General features: G+C 60.3%; 6 protein-coding genes across 6 annotated transcripts; 3 read left to right on the top strand and 3 right to left on the bottom strand.

Moving 5' to 3' along the window:
• Positions 1–576: 576 nt before the first annotated feature.
• On the top strand, positions 577–2,300 carry BXZ73DRAFT_106181 (uncharacterized protein; the record flags this gene model as incomplete). Its single annotated transcript, XM_048016538.1, has 4 exons — positions 577–617; positions 674–784; positions 842–991; positions 1,052–2,300. The coding sequence occupies 4 exons, from the start codon at positions 577–579 to the stop codon at positions 2,298–2,300; spliced, it is 1,551 nt and encodes a 516-aa protein (XP_047872964.1).
• Positions 2,301–2,915: 615 nt separating this feature from the next.
• On the bottom strand, positions 2,916–5,419 carry BXZ73DRAFT_54379 (uncharacterized protein; the record flags this gene model as incomplete). Its single annotated transcript, XM_048021157.1, has 3 exons — positions 2,916–3,686; positions 3,741–3,931; positions 3,982–5,419. The coding sequence occupies 3 exons, from the start codon at positions 5,417–5,419 to the stop codon at positions 2,916–2,918; spliced, it is 2,400 nt and encodes a 799-aa protein (XP_047872963.1).
• Positions 5,420–6,758: 1,339 nt separating this feature from the next.
• BXZ73DRAFT_92614 (uncharacterized protein) lies at positions 6,759–7,607 on the top strand (the record flags this gene model as incomplete). Its single annotated transcript, XM_048026420.1, has 3 exons — positions 6,759–6,924; positions 6,946–7,479; positions 7,603–7,607. The coding sequence occupies 3 exons, from the start codon at positions 6,759–6,761 to the stop codon at positions 7,605–7,607; spliced, it is 705 nt and encodes a 234-aa protein (XP_047872962.1).
• A 94-nt stretch (positions 7,608–7,701) lies between these two features.
• Positions 7,702–10,011, bottom strand: BXZ73DRAFT_106178 (uncharacterized protein; the record flags this gene model as incomplete). Its single annotated transcript, XM_048016537.1, has 3 exons — positions 7,702–9,475; positions 9,720–9,824; positions 9,887–10,011. The coding sequence occupies 3 exons, from the start codon at positions 10,009–10,011 to the stop codon at positions 7,702–7,704; spliced, it is 2,004 nt and encodes a 667-aa protein (XP_047872961.1).
• A 1,607-nt stretch (positions 10,012–11,618) lies between these two features.
• Positions 11,619–14,143, bottom strand: BXZ73DRAFT_92613 (NADH dehydrogenase; the record flags this gene model as incomplete). The annotated part of the gene is made up of 12 exons (XM_048026419.1): positions 11,619–11,637; positions 11,692–11,813; positions 11,866–12,197; positions 12,248–12,606; positions 12,656–12,693; positions 12,746–12,807; positions 12,858–13,056; positions 13,400–13,470; positions 13,525–13,615; positions 13,669–13,899; positions 13,962–14,074; positions 14,128–14,143. 12 exons carry the CDS (start codon positions 14,141–14,143, stop codon positions 11,619–11,621), a joined length of 1,653 nt encoding a protein of 550 aa, XP_047872960.1.
• A 192-nt stretch (positions 14,144–14,335) lies between these two features.
• Positions 14,336–15,362, top strand: BXZ73DRAFT_92612 (uncharacterized protein; the record flags this gene model as incomplete). The annotated part of the gene is made up of 4 exons (XM_048026418.1): positions 14,336–14,723; positions 14,789–15,069; positions 15,126–15,268; positions 15,308–15,362. 4 exons carry the CDS (start codon positions 14,336–14,338, stop codon positions 15,360–15,362), a joined length of 867 nt encoding a protein of 288 aa, XP_047872959.1.
• Between the last annotated feature and the right edge of the window lie 4,158 nt (positions 15,363–19,520).

The following is a 19,520-nucleotide window of genomic DNA, read 5'->3' as shown; positions in this document are numbered from 1 at the left end:
AGTGGCGCAGGCAAGCCGCGGCGGATCGAAGCGCCAGGGAGCGACCACATACGGCGCGTTCATGGAAAGAGCGGACAAAGGAGAAGGCGCCTCTTTCTTTGCGGGAGCCAGCGGCTGGGCGGCATCCGAGGCTTGGGCCAACCCGTCTGCTCTCAAGCGCCCCCGCGAAGTCGCCAGGGTCCCAGTCCCCCGATCGCCCCGCGGCCGCGGGTCGCTATTGTTCTGGAGACGCTCCGGGGCCGCGGGACGCCCTCCTTCACAAAGCGCACAAAGGTCACGCTTTGGCGAAATGAACTGGGGTCGCGCGACGGGCACCCTTGAGGTCGACGACGACGGTCGGGTCCAGTCAAGGCCGAGGGGGCGGCTGGCGATCCTCTGCTTGGTTACGCAAGAGGCAAAGCGTCTTTGTGCGTGACCACTACGTCTACGCGGCCTGAACTTCGGTAGCGGTTTAAATGCACCGGCGGCCTCTATCTCTTCCTCACTCCATACGCCTCAACCTCGTCCACCCACGAGCTCGCCACGGCCTCTCCTCCGCCTTTCGTACCACCTTCCTCCCTCGAGCTCTCATCGATCATGTCTCCCAACCACTCCGCTGGCCAGACTTGGGCCACAAAGTGAGTACTTCCAATTGGCCCGTGATCTCAAGAGCTGACGTTCGTCTTCACGGTAGCACTTCGCCCACATTCTCCACTGGTCCCTACGGCGCTCATACCTGGAACTTTCCCACTCAAGATGCGGAGGCTTCTGTTAGCGTTGGCAGTGGTTCTGGCCCGGAGAACATGTTGAGTTTCCCTTTCCGTGATCGTCTCCGCTTCGCACTGATTGCGCGCGCTCACAGGCCACCCGTGGTCCCCTTCCGTGAGCCGATCGCTGGAGATCCTCGCCTCTCCGCTTCGCCATACCGTTTCCTTCATTGCTATTCGGAGCAGTGGTTGAAGGAGAACGCATCTCAACCACCTCAAGTCCCGGCGTCTGCGCCTTTCAACCAGTTGAGTTTTCGCTCTCTTCTGCATTGCTTCTGCTTTGTGCTTATCAATTTCATCAGCAGATGCGCTACCGCTTCGTTCGGCAATGACAACGGTGCTGGTCTCCAACTAGGTTATGGTCAGTTTCCTCCCAACTCCTCCGCGCCTCCCTCGCCTCACTTCGTGTGTCTTCTCGACCCCACAGCCCCCCAGGGCAACACCCCACGTCTGAACCGCCCAGTGCGCACACTCCGTCCGTCCACACAAAACCCTCAGGCCCCATACCGCAAGCGGTCCCGGGAGGCCTCACCATCGGACGAGGGCCCCACACCGAGTGTCAAGAAGGCCGTATGGCCCCAGGACTACCCGCCTTGCTTTGACATACGCGCCGATCTAGACAAGATAGTCGAATGCAAGTGGGCGGCCAATGGGCGAAAGTGCGGTTATCGTGACACGCTCGACAACTTCACCGAGCTCCACGTCATGGACGCCTCCGGCCACAAGCACGACCTCGACCGCACCGCGCATCTGGAGGTCTTCAAGGGGGTCGAGAGGACGGTGCTGCTCTGCCGGTGGGCCGGGTGCGAGCTGAACGAAAAGGGCAGGTTCATCGACAAGGACAACTTCCTGCGCCACGTCAAGGACACGCACCTGCAGGAGAGCTACCTTGAGTGCTACTTCTGCAAGTATCGCGCGCGCGGAGACTCGTACAGGAAGCGGCACGGCCCCGCGCTGCGCTGCCCTCGCCTCCCGTACCTTCTCGCTGGCGCGGGCTCGCCGGCTTCTTTATCCCCCAAGCCTTCCTCCTCATCCGTTTCACCATCACCGTCGACAAGCGGCTCTGGAACCCCCTCCCCATTCGCCTACGAGACTCCCCGGTACGCTTCGACGCCCACCTCAACCTCGACGCGCGCCCCGACCGCCGCCCAGCCGTCGCCGCCCCCTGCGAGCCCTTCTCCTCAGCATCCGCACACCGACACTCCCCCGGTGTTCCCGCAGTACACGGAGCCCATTCCCCGGATAGTCCCTTCGTCGCCCCGCGTCGTCTCCGCGCCGGTGACCCCGTCGGGACTCCGCGTCCCTTCCCCGCCGCCCGTCCCCGCGCCCCCCGCGGCGCCCGAGCCGGTCAACCTCGGAGTCGCGGACAGCGCCACGCAGGCGGTCGCCGGCTTCCTCGACTACGACTTTGACCTCGGGCACGACTTTTTCAACTACTTCAGCCTCGACCTCGGCCTCGACCGCGGATTCGAGTTCGATCCGCTGCTCGACCTTGACGAGGCGGGAGCAGACTTCCCTGAGCCGTCCGGGGCGCGCCTGGAGATCGTGGGTTGATACGACTCGCTGGCGTTCGTGGTTGGCGCTGACCGTCAGGACGCGGCCGCTTCCTCCGCTCAGTGTGTTTCCGACGGCCTGGGGTTTTCAATGAGTTGTCGCCGTGGTTCGTGCTGGACATGTTACGATGGGACAGTTCCCTACGCTGGACGTTGGTATACTTGCGCCGTTATTCTCTTGGTTTTGCTTGCATCGGGTCCCTGACTCTTCATTGTATTTACGCTCCATTTATACATCGCCGGTGACGGTTTCGCGCGGAGAACCTAATATTTCCCGTGCGTTTTCGACGTGCTCAAAGAGCGTGCTTCTATGGCCCTGTATCGCTCTTGCACGCTCGCCGTAATGCGCCGGTTCACCTTGAATCGATCTTATCGCGCTTGGCCGCACCCATTCCCGGCCAAATCGGATTGGAATCGCATTCGGATTTTACGGGCGGGCCCGCGGTCTGGCAAGTTTTCGCCCAAGGTTCGATCCAGCCCGATTCGGCACCGGTTCTCCTGCCACTGTGCGTCTTACATGTGCTGTGTCGTCTGCTCAAGCCGCTCCAACTGAGGCCTACATAATATGGCACGGTCCCAGAGCGTGTATAGTCGAGCGACATATCTAGCTGATACCCTACATCCCACTAGTCGACCGAGTGGCGCGCCGAGTACCAACCTCCGGTTCTCCCTGCGAAACCTTTGCCCCATCCTGCGCCTGCTGGTCCTCCTCCTCCGCAGCCGGCTGCTGCAACGAGACCCCGACGTCACTGTACCTGTCTCGTTCGGGCCAGGCGTGCTGGTCTACAGCCGTCTCCAGGATCGAAATGAACACGTCGTGGCTCTTGAGCAATTCCGCCTCCCCCTTTAGGGTCTCGAGGTCCCGTGCCGATGGCGCTCGCGGTGCTGACGGGAGGAGAACGTCGTGGGGGCGTCGGTTCTTGAGACGCGCCAGGACGCTGGTTGGAATGGCCGGCTTTGGTCCAGCGTCGGCCTCAGGGGTCGGTGGGGATGGCGCCAGGGCGCGCAAACTATGCTCGTGGACGAGCAAGCGGGCGCGGAACAGTCCGAGGAGTTTGGAGAGGACGTCGTTCAAAGGGTGCACGGGGCCTTCCTTTCCGGCGTGATCGACTTGGTAGAGCTTGAGCTGGTCGGGGCCAGTCGTGATAGTGCCTTGTCGGATGCACAATAGGCGTGTGTGGGTGCACGTCTGGCCGCTCTTGGTCTGTTGGCCGAGATAGAAGTAGCTCGGTACAAACCCGTCGACGACGTGGGGCTCCCAGTCGCTGGCCATGTACACAACGGCCATGAAGATCAAGACGTGCAAGAACGACTCGAGTTCGTCGTCCACATCGATGGCCCTGGTCTTGTCCATTTGGCACAGGATGGACATGAACGCCCACGTCCCCTGTGTAATGTCAGCCACAACGACGTGATGCAGGCCGGGGGAGTTTGCGCTCACCGTCCGCATTGGCTGCGTAGCGATGGTCACAAGCACGCTCTTCGCCATCTCCCAGTCCGCCAGGATCCCACGCCACACAATCTGCGACGTCCCGTCACCGTTGTCCTCGAACCGAGGCAGGATGAGGATGTTTCCGACGCTGACGTCCCGGTGGAGCAGCTGGTGCTCCGAGTTGAACGCTTGCTGATGCGCTGCAGCATCGTAAGCTTCATCGCCACGTCGAGCTATTCAGAAAACTCACCGTTAATAGCGTCGAGGATGATCAAAATGAGATCGAGTCCACGAGGGAACTTCCTCAACGGAAGGCATATCTCAGCAACCACCATGCGGACGTGTCGGAGGTGCCGTACTCCCGCGAGGCCCTGGGACACTGGTGCGCCATCTGCAGGGCCGGCGGCGGCACCGGACCCTGAACCAGACGTGGGATCGACGGGGTTTTGGGGGTCGAATTGGGAAGAAGGAGGGGTGAACTCGTGAGGGGTATCCCGGTCAACTGCCACCGCCGATTTGCCACCGCCGAGGGGGGTATTCCGTCCAGGAGAAGTGACGCCCGCGACCGAAGACAAGTACGTGACTTGCCCAGCGTACACCTCCGCGGCGATCAGCGTGGGGACGCCCTCGACCTTGACCTCGTTGAGCTTCTTGAGGGTGACATGTTCCGGCTCGACGCCGTCGTAGTGGGGCTGCCACGCGTCCTTGACGAAGACCAGGCGCTGTGTGTGCCACTCGAGCGCAGGCCACCCGCGTGTGCCCCGTCCGAACGGTCCGTGCGTGCGAGCCATGGGGTCGCAGACGAGATAGAACTTGCCGGCGATGACGAGCGCGTACCGCGGCGCGCCTTCCGTGAGGGACTGTTTGAACAACGTGCGGATGTACTTGAAGGTGCGCCGTGGGGCCGACCACACGTCCTTCGCCTCGCCAACCATATCCACTTCCGGGTCCGAGTATGCTCCGCCCGTGGTGAAGTGCGGACAGTCGCCGACCGCCTCGGTGAAGTCTGCAGAGATGTCGGAGGTGTTGTAGACCTCGGTGACGCAAGGCTCGTCAATATCGGTTTCCCGATCTTCGGCGACCCAGTCCATGCACTTCCATCCGCATGATCCCAGGGAGAGGCGGTGCGCGCTGGGGTCAAGGCCGGCAGCTTGGGGCTCCAGTGCCGACAGGTCGGCAAGGAGGGAAAGAAGGCGTCTGGTGTCGCCCTCAGTGTTGACGTACGAATACGCGTGGCTGACCATGAGGCCGGACTTGTCCCAGTGCAAGAGGCGGAACTCGGGTCCATTGACGAAGAGCATGAAAACATGGGTGCGATGCTGGGCGTTGAGGAGACAGTCCGCGTATGCGTAAAGCTGGCCACGGACTTGGGTGCGCGCGTCTGCATCGTCTCTTGTTCTTGGCCCTTGATGGAAGGGGTCGAGTGCATTCCCTCCGTGCTTGAACTCGACGAGGAAGCGCGAAAAGCGCCAATTGGGGACATCAGAGACGATGAACGGCGCATCTTCGTCGTGAAAGAAGCCGCCGTCGATTTTTGCCCTCGTCATTTCGCCCTTGTCAGGCTTGTTCTCAGAAAGGCGGAACGTGTGATTGGGGCAGAGTTTATGCTCCTCGTCGAGCTCCCTCTTGAGACAGAGCCTGGATGAGCCACCAGGTAGACCGGAAAACAGGCCAGGCGACGTACCCATGCTTTAGTGAGCTCGTTCTCGCTGCACGTGCCACCGTTCCATTTGACTGCGTTGAGCCGAGCCCAGAACTTGGGGACGATGCTGTCCAATCCTTGTTCACGTGTCTTTCTATGAACAAGCAGCGCGGGTTTGAGGTCGTAGAACTGTTCGATAGCCACCGTCTTGGTGCAGTCCTGCCTACGGTCGAGCATCTCCGACCGCCGTTTCTCGCGAGGCGGGCGGGTGTCAAAGACGCTGTTGGTGCCTTGAGCATACGCCGATGAGAGCTTGCCAGATGCCCCTTGTTCGGTGGCGCCGACGCCGCTGTTTCTGCGACTGGCGTTAACTACGGAGGTAAGGCAGATGTCCGATTGAGATCGTCGAAGCGTCGGATGGGTCTCTGAGTGGGAGGAGCTCATGAGCACGAGTGGCGCGAGGGTGGGGAGAAGGTGGGGGGAAAGAGAGAGCCTCGCACTCACGACTTCAGGTCGAGCAATCTCGTCAATCACCGATGATTGGGCGTCGATGGTCGAGTCAACGTGTGATAGAGCACGCGAGAAATGGCAGCGTGCGCCCAGGTGGTGGTCCGGCCTGGGACCTACAGACCAAAAGTCAACCAAGTGCCAGCATTGTGGCGCGGGTACAGACGCTTACCATTCCGGCCCGGGTCACGGTGCCGTGACCAGGTCTCGGCGTAATTTGTATGAACTGCCACCCTCCGAGCTACTAGTCAGTACGTCTGTTTGGACGCACACGCAAGACGTCAAATGATGTAGTAAAACATTGTTGGACAATGCCCGCGCACATATCAATATGTAGGTAGCAAGCTCGCCGTCGTTAGTGCCTGTGCTTAGTCATCATGCGGGTAGCCGCGCCGAGCCGCCGTTCCGCACTCGCCTCACGCGCGTTTGTCCTTCCCGCCTCCATCGACGGAGGTGTTCTCCCTTGCGTCCGTCTGTACTCGCCTTCCGGTGCCCATGGAGACCAAGCGCGCTGTATCTATCCCTTCGTGACCCCTCGTCCGACCTCGTCCGGCGCGAGCCGCCGCCGATATATCCAACAAACATCGTGTTTAAAGTTACGTCCTTTCTGGAGGACTTTTCCTGGCGCGCGTCACCAGTGACAACTCTTGGACAGCATGCACGGACATGGACACGAGGCTTATCATGCGTTAACGCTCATCGCACTTGCTAGACTCTCAGGATCGCCGGCCTTCCTCCCACTGTCACGCCGAGTCGCCGCTTTCAAGGCTCATCACCATTCGAGCTCGCATCTGCGCTGTGCAGCCCTCAAGTTTCTGTGAATCGTGGGTATCTCATCTGCGAGCTTGAATCGTACCAGTGCTGACATACCTCGCAAGATGTGGCTCATCGATACAGAGCACCACTCCCTTCGCAAGTTCGACAAGCCTCCGTCTCGATACGCTATCTTGTCCCACGTCTGGCAATCAGAAGAGCAAGACTTCCAGTTTGTCGTCTCAAGATCCCGGGGAGATCGAAGCATTGCCTCGAAAATCACTGAATGCTGTCGACATGCGAGGATTCGAGGTCTCGAGTGGGTCTGGATCGATACGTGCTGCATTGACAAGACGAACAGCGTCGAGCTCTCCGAGGCCATCAACTCCATGTACAAGTGGTACTCCGGCGCTGATATTTGCTTCGCCTACCTCTTCGATGTCCCGGCCAGAGCGAACCCAGCCGCGGCCGGCTCCAAATTCAGGCTCAGCGTTTGGTTCACGCGCGGTTGGACGCTACAGGAGCTCATAGCGCCCAAGAACCTCGTCTTCTTCTCCAGCAACTGGACCATGCTCGGCACGAAAGAGTTCTTCGCCACCCTCCTCCAGGAGATCACCCTCATCGACATCAAGGTCCTCCGGTTTCATGCACCCCTCTCCTCCATCTCTGTCGCGAAGCGCATGTCCTGGGCGTCTTCCCGTGTCACCACACGTGTCGAGGATGCCGCTTACTGCCTCATGGGTATCTTCGACATCAACACGCCGACCATCTACGGCGAAGGACCGCGCGCTTTCCGACGACTGCAGGAGGAGATCACGAAGACATCACCTAGGCTATGCTCCAGTGGTTCGTGGACAATGGCGAGTCCATCTCGCCGTGGCCAAAACTTGTCAAGCACGAGGGATCGGATGGGGGTTCGCAATAAACGAGAATAGGATCAAAGCAGTGCGATGTGGACTCGGCGCACAGGGTAGAAAGCAGGTAATATACGAGGACTGAGGGCATGTAGTACTGAGTAGCATGGAGGGGTATCAACCGGGGCATATGATGCTGAGATGCCCCACGCCGTCAGAGCTGCCTAAAGTACTCCTCGACGTCCAAGTCGGACAGGCCGAAGAACTCGCCGAACGAGTCGGGGCTGGGATAGTACGGCTTCAGAGAAGAATCCAGAAACTCGCCGACAGCAGCGGAGTCGAGCGGCGGAAAAGGGATCAAGCCCTCCGGAGCGCCCGCGGGGACCGGCGGCGGCAGGATGGGCCAGCTCGGCGCCGTCGGGGGCACGGAAACCGACCTGGGGTTCGGAGAGACGGAAAGTGCGCCGTTGGACCCAGCGGCGGAGGCGGGGAAGAACTCGGGGTTGCGAACGAGCGCAGGGGTGTCCGGGCTTACTTGAACGGAGGGCGTGGCCGCAGGGAGAGAGGAGACGGACGGCATGGGCGGGACGCTAGAGAGCGAGGTGGGAGCAAACGTCGGCGCGTGGGTGGCGGAGAGGGAGGATGGCCGAGCGGAGGGATAACGCGGGGCGTGCGGGAGGGCAACGGTGTATGGCCATGCGGTTCCCGCGCTCGCCGGGAACCCGATAAACTGAGCAGGAAGGGCGGCCGACGGCCCCGGTGCGGCGTAGCTCAGGAAGGGGTGGGTTTCGACGGGCTCCTCAGTCGCGGACGACGCAGAGGAGCCACCGCTGGAGCCCTGGACGAACTCGGGAGTCGAGCCGGAGGAAGCAGCGGGAGGGGGAGACGGGTCCGTGTGCGACGACGCCTGGGAAGCGTTCTTGGGGTTGTGCTTGCAGTACTTGGCGGGGCCGTGGACGTGGTTGTACACGTCGGACCGTGCAGACGTCCCGCAGTGGCGACAGTGCTTGTCGTCGAGGCGGAAGTGGCATTGCCTGAGGTGGCGCTCGAGGCTCTTCTTCCCCATCGCCACGCGCATGCGGCGCTTGACCTGCCACTTCTGGTCCTCCGACGCGGAGGGTGTCTTGGAGGTCGTCGAATCGCAGTCCTCCCACATGCACAGGTGTTTGCCCCCGTCGTCCGGGACGTGTCCCAACGTGTGGTCGACGATCGACTCGAGGGTGTGCTGCGCGTTGCACCGTCGGCCTGAATCAAGAGGCCATCGACACCTGATGGGTGTGTCCAACGGGTAGAGATTGGAACTGTCGTCGTCATCGTCATCCCCGCTAGCTGCCTCGGAGCGGGTGGAAATTGAAGCGGAAGCATCCTCTAAAAAACCGGTTTTGGCCTTCTTCGACGGCGTCGCACCGGCCTCGGATGGAGCGCGACGCTTCCGCGTCGTTGTCGCTGCGGGTGGCGGCCCCCACTCCGTCAGGTTCGTCGAAGCGGGCGCACCTTGACGCTGAGGGAGAGGAGCGGCGCGAGGTATGGGCGGGACGTACTCATGAGAAGGGAAGAATTGTGTATCCCCCGTGACAGTGTGGCCCGACGGCGGGGGCGGGAAGCAGTGGTACGAGGAGGGAACCACTCGCGGAGTGGACGCGATGGGCGGGAGGGCGGCGGCGGGGTAGCGCGCTTGCGAGCCCTGTTGCAGAATGGGGTGGAGATGATCGCGGTGGTCGTGCTGGGGAACGGCACGAGGCCTAGATTGAAAGGGCCGATGAGACTGGACGGGCTCCGAGGAACCGGTGACTGTGTGGCTCAACGGCGTCGGTGGGTGCTCTTGATGCGGAGAGGCCTCACGAAACGTGGGGATGACGGGAGGAATGGTGGTCAAGGGGTAGATGTCTGGGAAGCCCTGCTGTATAGCGGGATGTACCAGCGAGGTGTGGTCGTAGTAATCTATGGGCTGGGTGGCGGGGCGTGCAGGTCCGGCGGCGGAGAGCTGGCTGGAGTGTGCGAGTGGTCAGGCCGATGTACGTCTAGACAGATCAAGGGGACTCAACGGGTTGTTCACTGCCGCAGAGGCGATGGACCTCGCCCGAAGTGTGTCCGCAGTCGTGGTCCTTCTGCTAGGGAGAAGACGTTGTGGACGGGGAGCGTGAATATGGGAGTAGTTTGAAGAGTGCGGGTAGCTACACGACGCAGCGTGAGCTGGGGGAAGCTGGAACCGCCCGGTGCGAGGCCACTCACAAGAGGTCGATGTTCGTGGGCGTAGTCCTTTCGCCGGCGAAGGAGCCTGAGGTCGTGGGGACCTGAGGACGAGGTCCGTGGGGATGATTGGAGGAAAATGGGAGGCTGCAATGCGCAGCGTGAGTCCGGATGAATCTGGGGATGATCAAGGCCGTGAAGCTGCTTACGAGAGGTGGTGGTCTGGATGGTAGGGATTCATTACGGGGGTTGCGGGAACGGGAGCGAGGAAGAGAAGTGGCGGGGACGTGGGGATGCGGGGGAGTGGGGAGATGAGATTGTGGCCTCTGGCCATTTTGAGCGGCCAGTGTTTGGTCGCGTCGCAAACATTCCAGCTGCACATACTACTTTGGGCACGTCTCGCGCCTCTCGTGTCCTTCGCTTTGCTCTAATGGACTCCGGGTCTGGACCGCCGTCATCGCCTCCGGGGACCATACGGTCTGCCACGCGAGTCGACCCTGCAGTAGCCGACCCAACCAGTCTGCCGGATTCGGCGGGCGGACTATGGCTCGCGGGGTGGGGGGTCGGGAAGGGATCGAAGCGGTGAAGATCGCGGGGCTTGAAAGGGCTTGAAGCTGCTTTGCTCCAAGCAGGGAAGCCTCGAGGCTGTGCTCGCTACGCGACTGTGTCCGCCGCACGCTCTCGTTTGTCCGTCTTTCGTGACACTTTCTGTAGTGGTCGGGGTTGCTTTGTCGCTTGCTGCGCGTGGCCTTGCCTGTTCTAGAACCCTACATGGGTCGGAGATCTGGAAAGCGCAGATGCAAACATCAACTCCCTTCGCACAGTGGCAAGTGTCACACAGAGATGTACTGTAATCGTCCGACCATGCTCGACGGGAAAAGCAAGATCCAGTCATGGCAAGTCACGCAAGGTGAGCCAAATGACGACTCGACGAGACCCTCTGCAGGCGTTACTCAAAATCTACTATGAAATATTATCGTATCAGTTCATAATCAGGATCTCAAAGGACATAATGGTCACCGCGAGGGCTCAGGGGATGCCTGGGCTAAAATTTGTAGCTGCAGCCTGACGACTCGGAAGTTGGAACTCGAGGGCGTGAGCAATGAACATTGAGAGATGCACTCCCTCCTCCTCCTCTGCCAACCTGTTAATAAACTGGCTCTTTCTATCATCGTCGTATTCTAAAGTTCCCGCTTACCTTCGCTGTAGCCCTTATGCCCGGGGCTGGATCAGAAGACAAGACGGGCGGTGACGCCAACGAACACCTTGTCACCCCTGTGCGACGTTACAGTGACATCCCATTGTCACGTCTGGTTCTTGGACGTCAAGGTTACTTACCTTGTCCTCCGCGCGCAGGGTGTGCGTCGCGGGAGGGCAGAGCCGAGGGCGCGCGGACTTTGACTGCACGCGGTGAACGTTTGAACCCCCGCGAGCGCAGTGGGTCTAGGTGTGCGCGGGCGGTGCCGAGCTTCAACTTTTTGTGACACGGGACATATCACGACCTCCTTTGCCCTACGGTAGAGCTTCACGAGGCTACAACCCACCTAAACAACGCTGATGCTGATCGGTCTGTGGGTCGATGCTGCACAGCACTGACTTGTATTGCAGCGTTCCCTGTGTGTAGCGGAGCTCACTTGAGGACGGGTAGTGCCAATAGCACAGGTGAGATTTGCCTCTTGAACGCGCTCGATGCCGGTCCCTAGCAGCCACGTCGGTCAGCGAGCATGTTCAGGCGTGCTGTGAGCGACGACGGAGAGCAGAAATATATCTAGGTACGCAAGCGGGCGAGCGACACAACACGACACGATTGGGCCAGGGGCGTATGTAATTTACGTCTAACGTCTATTCAACTAGTCGGAGCATATCGTCTAAGTCTAGAGGGGAAAGCTCAAGAAACGGACCGGGTTGTGGCGCGGAACATCCAGGCTGAGGAGGATGTCACTATTCGCGGCTCACGTCACTGGGGGAATAGCATCAGCGCAGCTCCAGCGACAAGCAGGGAGAGTGTGCCTACCGTCCGAAGAGCTTGACCTTCATCCAGTCGGTAGCAACCAGCGTCCGGTTGCGGAGGGAGAAGAGCGTGCTCAGATACGCACTCCTCCAGAAGAGGAACGTCGCGACACCACCCGTGGCCAGCTGCAAATACGTGTGAACAGACGTTCACGACGGCATGTGGATGGGTACGTACGTTTCCGTTGAAGAACGGCAGGTCCGCGATCGCCTTGTCCGAGCCAATGTACGCGAGCGAGCCCTGGTGCGAGTACTTGAACGGCCGGATCTTCTCCAGCTTCGCCAGGCGCTTCGCGAGCGAGTCCCGCTCCGCCTTAGCCTCGGGCTCTGCGGAAGCCTCAAGTTCCTGGATGCGTGCAACGGCCTCATCGCGGCGCGCGAGCTGCGCGAACACGCGCGCGAGGTACGCGCCCTCCTGCGAGGCGACTTGCGCGGTCGGTGCGTACGACGTCGCGGTACAGTCGCCGATCGCGAAGATGCCGTCGCTCGCGCCGGCCATGCGCATACACTCTAAAGGCACTTGAGTTCGGTCGGGGATATTCGAGAGGAGGAATGCACACCGTCAACAGTGATACCACGACGGTTGGCCTGCAGGCTGGGGAACTTGCTCATCAGGTCACGGGTGACCTTACGAAGGGTATTGCCTGCAGCCCAGACGACGAGGCCACAGGGAACATCGACGATCGACTTATCGGGCATCTGGAGAACGACGCTCTTCTCCTTGATCTCCTTGACCATCGTCTTGGTAAGGATGTCGATCTTCGCTTCCTTGAACGTCGACTCGGTGTAGTCGATCAGCTGCTTGGAGAACATGGGCAAGACGGAGGGAAGCGCCTCAACGAGGGTGATGCGCACGCTCTCAGCGAGCTCAGGATACCATGAACGCAGATCCTCCTCGAGGAAATCATGCAGTTCACCGCTGGAACCCAAGTGTGAGAAAGGCTCAGAGAGCAGACGTTCGCACGTACCTCAGCTCGATACCAGTGGGACCACCACCGACCACCACCTGAAATGTGGTGAGTGAGGTGACAAGCGGGGGTGGTTCGGGAGCAGCGTACCATGTGAAGTAGGCGCTTGACCTCCTCAGATGACTGGCCAGGGAAAGCGGCGGACTCCATGCCTAACGAAGGCGTTGAATACTAGAGATGTGGAGAGCGAGGGTTTACTCACAGTCCAAGAATTGGCGCTGCATCTTCTCTGCATCCTCGAGCTCCTTCATGAAACACGCATGTTCTCTGACACCGGGGATGTTGAACGTCTGGACCTCAGCTCCGACGGCCCAGACGAGGTAATCATAAGGAATGGTCGTGGTAGAGACCTCGCCTTGAATCTCGGATGTATCAGCAAATGTGATGGTCTTCTTGGCGGGCTGTGGTAAGGCTGGTTAGCATATTGTTTGATCGTGGATACACGACGTGCAAAGCCCCTTTTCGGAGGACGAAAATGCGTAGGAAAACGGAACCTTGGCGCATCTGATGAGTCGCTCATTCCTTGTCTCGCAATGTCGTCCTCCTGAATAGGCCTGCATACGCCGCGATACGGCATGGGTGCACGGTCACTGAGACAAGGTGGATGTCCTGTCGGTAGATAGGTCCCGAGCCGAGAAGGCCAAGTCGATCGACTCCTTAAACAGGGTCCCGACCCATTCCGGCCATTTCCTCGACATCGCGCATATTCTGGGGTAGGAGGAGCGCAGGAAAGAAGAGACTCACGTCGACATCCGTGGCCGAAGCCTCTATCACCGTAACCTGGCGCTTTTTGTGGCGAGTGACATAGCGGGTGGCTGGGAGGGAAGGGATGACATCATCGGCTAAAAGTTTACGGCAAACGTACTCACGCTGCAGGATCGAGCGGGGGGAGAGGGTGCCCACGGCGACGCTGGGCAGGAGCGGGGTGAAGAGGAAGTAGTTCTTTGGGCTCACGACGATCTATGACGGCGTCAATGCAGGTGTATGCGGCGCATATAGCCAGTGGTACTCACGACGTTGTAGTCGGCAGTGTCGAGGGAGTTGAGGAGACTGGTGGCGCCCCAGCCGCTGCCGCAGATAACGAGGGTCTTCTTGGAGGGATCGTGAGGGAGCTGTGTGCCGGGTTCCTTGTCCCTCTGGGCAAAGTAATAGAACGTCGCGCCGCCAGCGAGGGTGACGAGCGTAACGCCGCCGGTGAGCTGGAGGAAACGCTTCCAAAGGGAGGACTTGGGCGGGGGACGGGGCTGGGCGAGCGCGCGCGCGTGAGCGCAGAGGGCAGAAGAGAGGCGCGAGGGCGCGGACGTACCGCGGATGCGCCCTCCGCGGCGGGGGTCGTGGACGCGAACCGGCTGGCCTGGAGAACGAGGCGAGGGACCACGGACGGCCGAGACGCGACGAGGCTTCGGCCGAGAACGCGGACTGGGAAACGGGTGAGCGCGGGGGTCGCGCCCTGGGGCCGCGCGGCAACGCACCTCTGGAAGCTTGCATGGCCAGTCGCGGAGGGCGGCACCTGCGCGTCGAGGAGGATGTGGGGGATGGTGAGGAAGAGTTTGTCGGCGCTGCTGGCACTCGGGTGGCGACGGTTTGCACAACCCTAACCTTCAGCTTCAGCCTTCCGCGGACCGGGACGCTCGTCCACAGCCCCGCACGCGATCTCTTCGCCTCCTGCCGTCGTGCACCATGGCCGCGAGCTCGGTCGCCTTCCCCAGTGCGCGCTCGGCTCGGTCCAGCGTGGACACGTCCACCTACTCCCTCTCCCACCACCAGACCGCCGCCGAGGTCTGCGAGCTCTTCTACGGCGACTCCCCACCCGCCTGGGCTGCCGTCGAACGCTTCTATGACCCCAACGCCACCTACGAGAACCCTTGCCTCACCGCAACGTCGAGGGAAACCATCAGCGACGTTCATTTGCTTTCGAGATATCTCTCTCAACTCGATGTTCCCAAGCCAGGCGCCGTGCTCTGCACCCTCTTCAGACTGTCGGCCGACCACCGTTGGAGGGATGCGTGGTTCAGGGGAGTGCGGATGTGGAACGAGATTAACGAGATATCGGAATGCGACAGCTTCGGTGCGTGGTTTCTTTCCTCCCGCCCATGCCGATCTCCTCCCGGACTCAACGTGCCATTCCCCCAGATGGGCACAAACGGACGATGGTAGAACATACCCTACATGTCCTCGTACTTCCTGGCTTGCATCTTCAAACTCACCAGCCGCCTACAAGCGACGTGCATGCGTTGTCGGACTCGGTACTGGCACTTTCCCCGAGCGAACGGCATTTGGGCGCGGGTTATCAGCACCCTGAGCTCTCATTTTGGCCACCTTCGCCCTTCCACCTGAAGCTCCCCATCATCACGAAACTCTCCTTCAATGACGCCGACAAGATCACCCACCACCGCGACTTCTGGGACGTCAAGGTGCGCATTCGTACCCCTCTCGCCCGTCCCGCCAAGCTAACCTTCGGCCCCGTCAGGACCTTCTCGGCCTCGTCCCCGGCATGACGCTATTTCAGTGGATCAGCGGACGACTTGCTGCTCAAAGCATTCGCACCATCGTGCGCGCGAGCCGCGCACTCTTCGGCGGAACCCCTGCCCCACGCGACGAAGAAGCGGGCCAGTTCATCGATTCACCTTCTCCGTCAAAGATGGTCTCCAGGCGCAGCTCGCGCGTCGGGTTCACATCCACACGCTCCCTTTCGGACCTCTCCTAGACCGGCCTTCGTAGAAGCTCGGACTCGGACCCGGCCCGCTGTACTGTACTCACGACCCTGTGTATTTGTATTCTAGCGCTACCTTGGCCCCACGGCCCCTCCCTCGGACTCACGACTTTCGCCTACGGCATACCCCTCCCCCTGTCTCTGCTCTCGCCATCGCCATCTTCCATCTGCTAATCTGCACGGTCGCATTGTTGTTGTACCAACTCGTTAATGCTATCGCCACCGCGCCCCGGTCTCTCGTCCGGACACCGCCAACGAACTGGCATGCCTCCGCCCGCCAAGATGACGCCGCGCCACGTCGAAGCCAAACGCCGTCTCCAAGCGGCTTGGACGCGGTCAGCTGCCCGCATTAATTATGTGAACGTCGGGGCGGCGGGCGCCGCAGTTCCTGAGCGGTCTTGTGGGCGTGTATGTATGGGCAGCGGCATCTGGAGAAAACGTCTCACGTGCGCCCGTCGAGGCTCGATGCGCTGTCCGCATTTGGCCAGATTTCCCCATGATGCCGTTCGCGATGGAGGGAATCGTCGCGGGGCAGTGCGGGTGGTTGGCCAGGGTTGGCCGCGGCCGGGGATGGCGGTCGGAACAACTCTTTGGCGAGTTCTCTTTGGCTTGATTTTACCCACACCCTTTAATTCTCATTTACACTCTATGACCATGCATGTTCTTCGGCTCGCATGTCTCCGAGAGCCCCCTTTGGCACCGGCATACAAAAATCCATACCAGATTGTTGCCCACGGGGAGACCCGCGTATATTTCGTCATGTTGTGCTGTCATCCAGAGCACTTCCGATAGATTGAAACAGGAAGTTAGGATCTGAGGACACCGCCCCACTAGCTGAAAATCCGACAAGGATACGCGTGCAGAGTCACGGTTGTTAGAATAGTGCACCTTGAGACTGATATGAACCTTGTTTACGGACTCGTAGTTGTAGTTGTTCGTAGATAACTCTAGTATCACCGTGTATCATACCTCTGTTATCCACCCGCTGCGCCCACGCTCCAGCACAGGTACCATGCGCTTAGAGGTGACTGCCGAGATAAACGCTATTCAACCGTCCACGGTCTGCCCGTTGGTGCTCTAGCTGTACCAGCGTAGCGCACCGGAAGCTACAAGTCCTCACCCGACCCAACGCCCGTAGTACCGGCCTGGCACCTAACGCGCGGCTCCTGCGCTTTCAGTTCGTTGCACGATGACGCATCACGCACATTCGATCAGGGAACCGCAAAGGACTGCACCGTACTTCTACTATCTAGCGCATGCGCGCACAGCCCGGGGAGATACGCACAACGGTGACGATCAACCCTCTCCCGCTCCGCGCGCACGGCCGTATGCTCGGTGCTCGGTGCGGACGTTCTACCGACCGCAGGACGAATTCGCCAACCGCCCGGATGAGGTGCGACGAGCGACAACCAGCTGCCAAATCCCGAGGCTCGTCGGACGCTCGCGCTGGAGCGCTGATTCAGATATCTGCGTGCACCATGCGTCCGGAATGGGTGGCTGTGCGGCTCCGAGCTGAAGTCGCGAGGGTTGGGCTGCGGGCTGGAGGAAGAGCGCGTGATCGGGAGGTTCCAGTCGCGAGCGACGCTGATAATGGTGTGCTGCAATCCGCGGGCATCAGCCGCAGGGGCTCGGGTTGAGGAGAGGTCCCGAGGCACCTCCATACATAGCTCTTCCTATTTGTTGAATTGCGGCCGTGTACGATGCATAGGTCAAACCTGTGGGGGATTAACCGATGGCCGGTCACGAAACGGCGCTGCTCACGGCGGAAGGAAAATAAATAAACATCGCATCTCCGTCTGTCGGCGTTTCGTATCGCAGATGCTGAAAGTGATTTAGTACTGCGCTGCTGCTACTTATCTCGCCCATGTGGAAGTCGGAGAATTCCGCAATCACCGCTCAGCGCATCAGAGGCTCGGGCATCGTGGTTTGCCATCGAAAATTCGGACGGTCTGTTGGCGAGGCCGACGAGGCTCGTCCTTTGTTTCCCTGTCGGAGAATATCCAATTGGACCACCGTCAGCTCGAGGGCAGATGAGGCAGAACCCATGCACGCACTTCATGTTTCCTTGTATCTGCACTTCTGAGTGTCAAGGCGACGAAGTACGGAAATATACGAAGGCGCTTGAACGCTCACTCATCCCGAGGATAGACCCCAGCCACGCGGCGTACGTGCGCATCCCCCAGCCCCTTCCTCCGACACTGCATGCTCGCAACCTGTCGGGTAATCAGTACACTATAGACGCCCATCGCGAGGACGAGAAGGGGGGCGTACGGCGGAACCGGGTAGGGAGGTCCAAGATGGAGACCTGAGGCCTGATATGACGTCCGCACCGCGCGTGCTGGCCTGTGCTGACCCCCTCGAGTTTCCTCGCCGTCCCGCGCGCGGCTCTGTGGTCTCCCCTCCGTCAGACCTCGTTCGTGATTGAGGCCGCGCATTGCGCGCAGGACCGTGCGGGTGCCCGCGCGTGCCGTACGCGCGCCCGCAGGCTCCGAAGGAGCGGGTCTATCAGCGCATCTGACGGCCAGCCGGGGCGGTAGGGAGGTTATGGAAGCGCAGGGAAGTGAGTGGAGGGGCGAGAAGCTGTCGCGTGACGCGACTGCGCGGTAGACTCGGGAGGAGTACGTCTTGAGGAGAGGGGGTGAGGAGGTGTGACACAAAGCCTAGAGTTGTTGTCCGCCCCGAGGAGTTTACGCCAGAAGTGAGCGGGTGACGCAATCACGATACTACTCTGTGATGGGGCATATGAATGTGGCGCTGGAGAGAAGCAGCGCAGAGCCAATATTAGACCATCGAGGGAGAACACGGACCAGCTGCAGGAGGTCGGCCTGTTACACCGAACTCGCACGTGGGGCCATCCACGCGTGCACCCCTTATCGTCTGACTGTGGGGGTACAGATTATCAGATAAGGACACTCTCCGATGAGCGAAGCCAAGTCACTCTGGGACCTCGTTGCAGCCGCTTCGTCTTCTCTCGTCTTCTCTATTTTCGTTCGCCGTTGCGACGCCGACATATGAGCCCACCATCGTCGTGGGGTATGCGATGCCTGTATACTCGAAACATCAAGGAGAATGCTCACCTAGCGACTGAGATCATCACGCTGGAAATGCCACAGAGCATGGCAGCAGCTTCAGCACGAACGCGAGCCTATCTTGGCGAGTCTTCTGCGAAAGATAAGGGCGGTGTATACTTAGCCCCGTCAGCATATGGTGATATCTCTACCTGCACGTGGCTAAACGCTGGAGCTCGATGGGACAGATGCCAGGCATGTTTTTTTCCGCGGCCACCGAGCTGAATGCCACATATTGGAGATTTCGGGCATGCTCAATCATGCACACGCCGCCACCGGGCTACAACTGAAGTACTGAAGGCCTGGTGTCGCCAGCGGAGATGGTAGAGAGAAGAGAAAGGCTTTGTGACAGATCCTCGGTCACTGTTTCATCACGCTGTCCCCGCGCGCGGCTGTGATTTGAGCGTCACGCCGCATCAGGACCTGCCCATGGTTTCTTGTCATTCGCCATTGCGCATGGATTCCTCCGCGGGCCCTGTACCCTCCGTACGCGGCGGGAGTCTCCCGAGTACGCTCTCCGCATGTTCCCAAACTTCGTCTCCCAATGGCCTGATAACTGGCAGCAGTGATAGTGTCTACCCAAAGGACTCCACGCGTCAGAATTCCAGGCGTCCACTCCGGGCAGCGTACCTCCCCAGTTCCACGTTCCTTGGCACTCGGACGAGGCGTTCGATCATGATTTCGAACCGAGGAGGGAAAACACTCGGAGCAGGAAGAATAGTTCAACAGCATCGCACAATGCGGTATATCCTACACGAGCGCCGTCCCGGTCCATGTGGTTCCCCAGCGCGGCCCTTCATCGCGCTCCCTGCTGCGCGTGCGGAAGACCGGGCATCTCGCACGCTTCGATAGCCATGCGTGGTGTCCAGGCTCCCATCTCCTGTATTGCTGAGCACGCCCCGTCGCGCGTGCGGTGCTCCTCCAGGACAGTGCAGTACTTATATTTGCAGAAGAAGAGAAGACATCCCGCTAGGATCCCCTCCTTGGACCACCGCCCCTCCCTTTCCTGCTCAGCATGATGTCCGGCGCCGCTTCCAGCATCAACACGACCTCCTCCATGTTGGCAGCGTCCTCGGGCCCGTCG

The sequence above is a fragment of the Epithele typhae genome (assembly GCF_022376455.1).
Source record: "Epithele typhae strain CBS 203.58 chromosome Unknown BXZ73scaffold_78, whole genome shotgun sequence".
NCBI lineage: Eukaryota > Fungi > Basidiomycota > Agaricomycetes > Polyporales > Epitheliaceae > Epithele > Epithele typhae.
The sequence above is the reverse complement of the archived record's forward strand: the minus strand, read 5'-3'. Positions and strand labels throughout refer to the sequence as shown.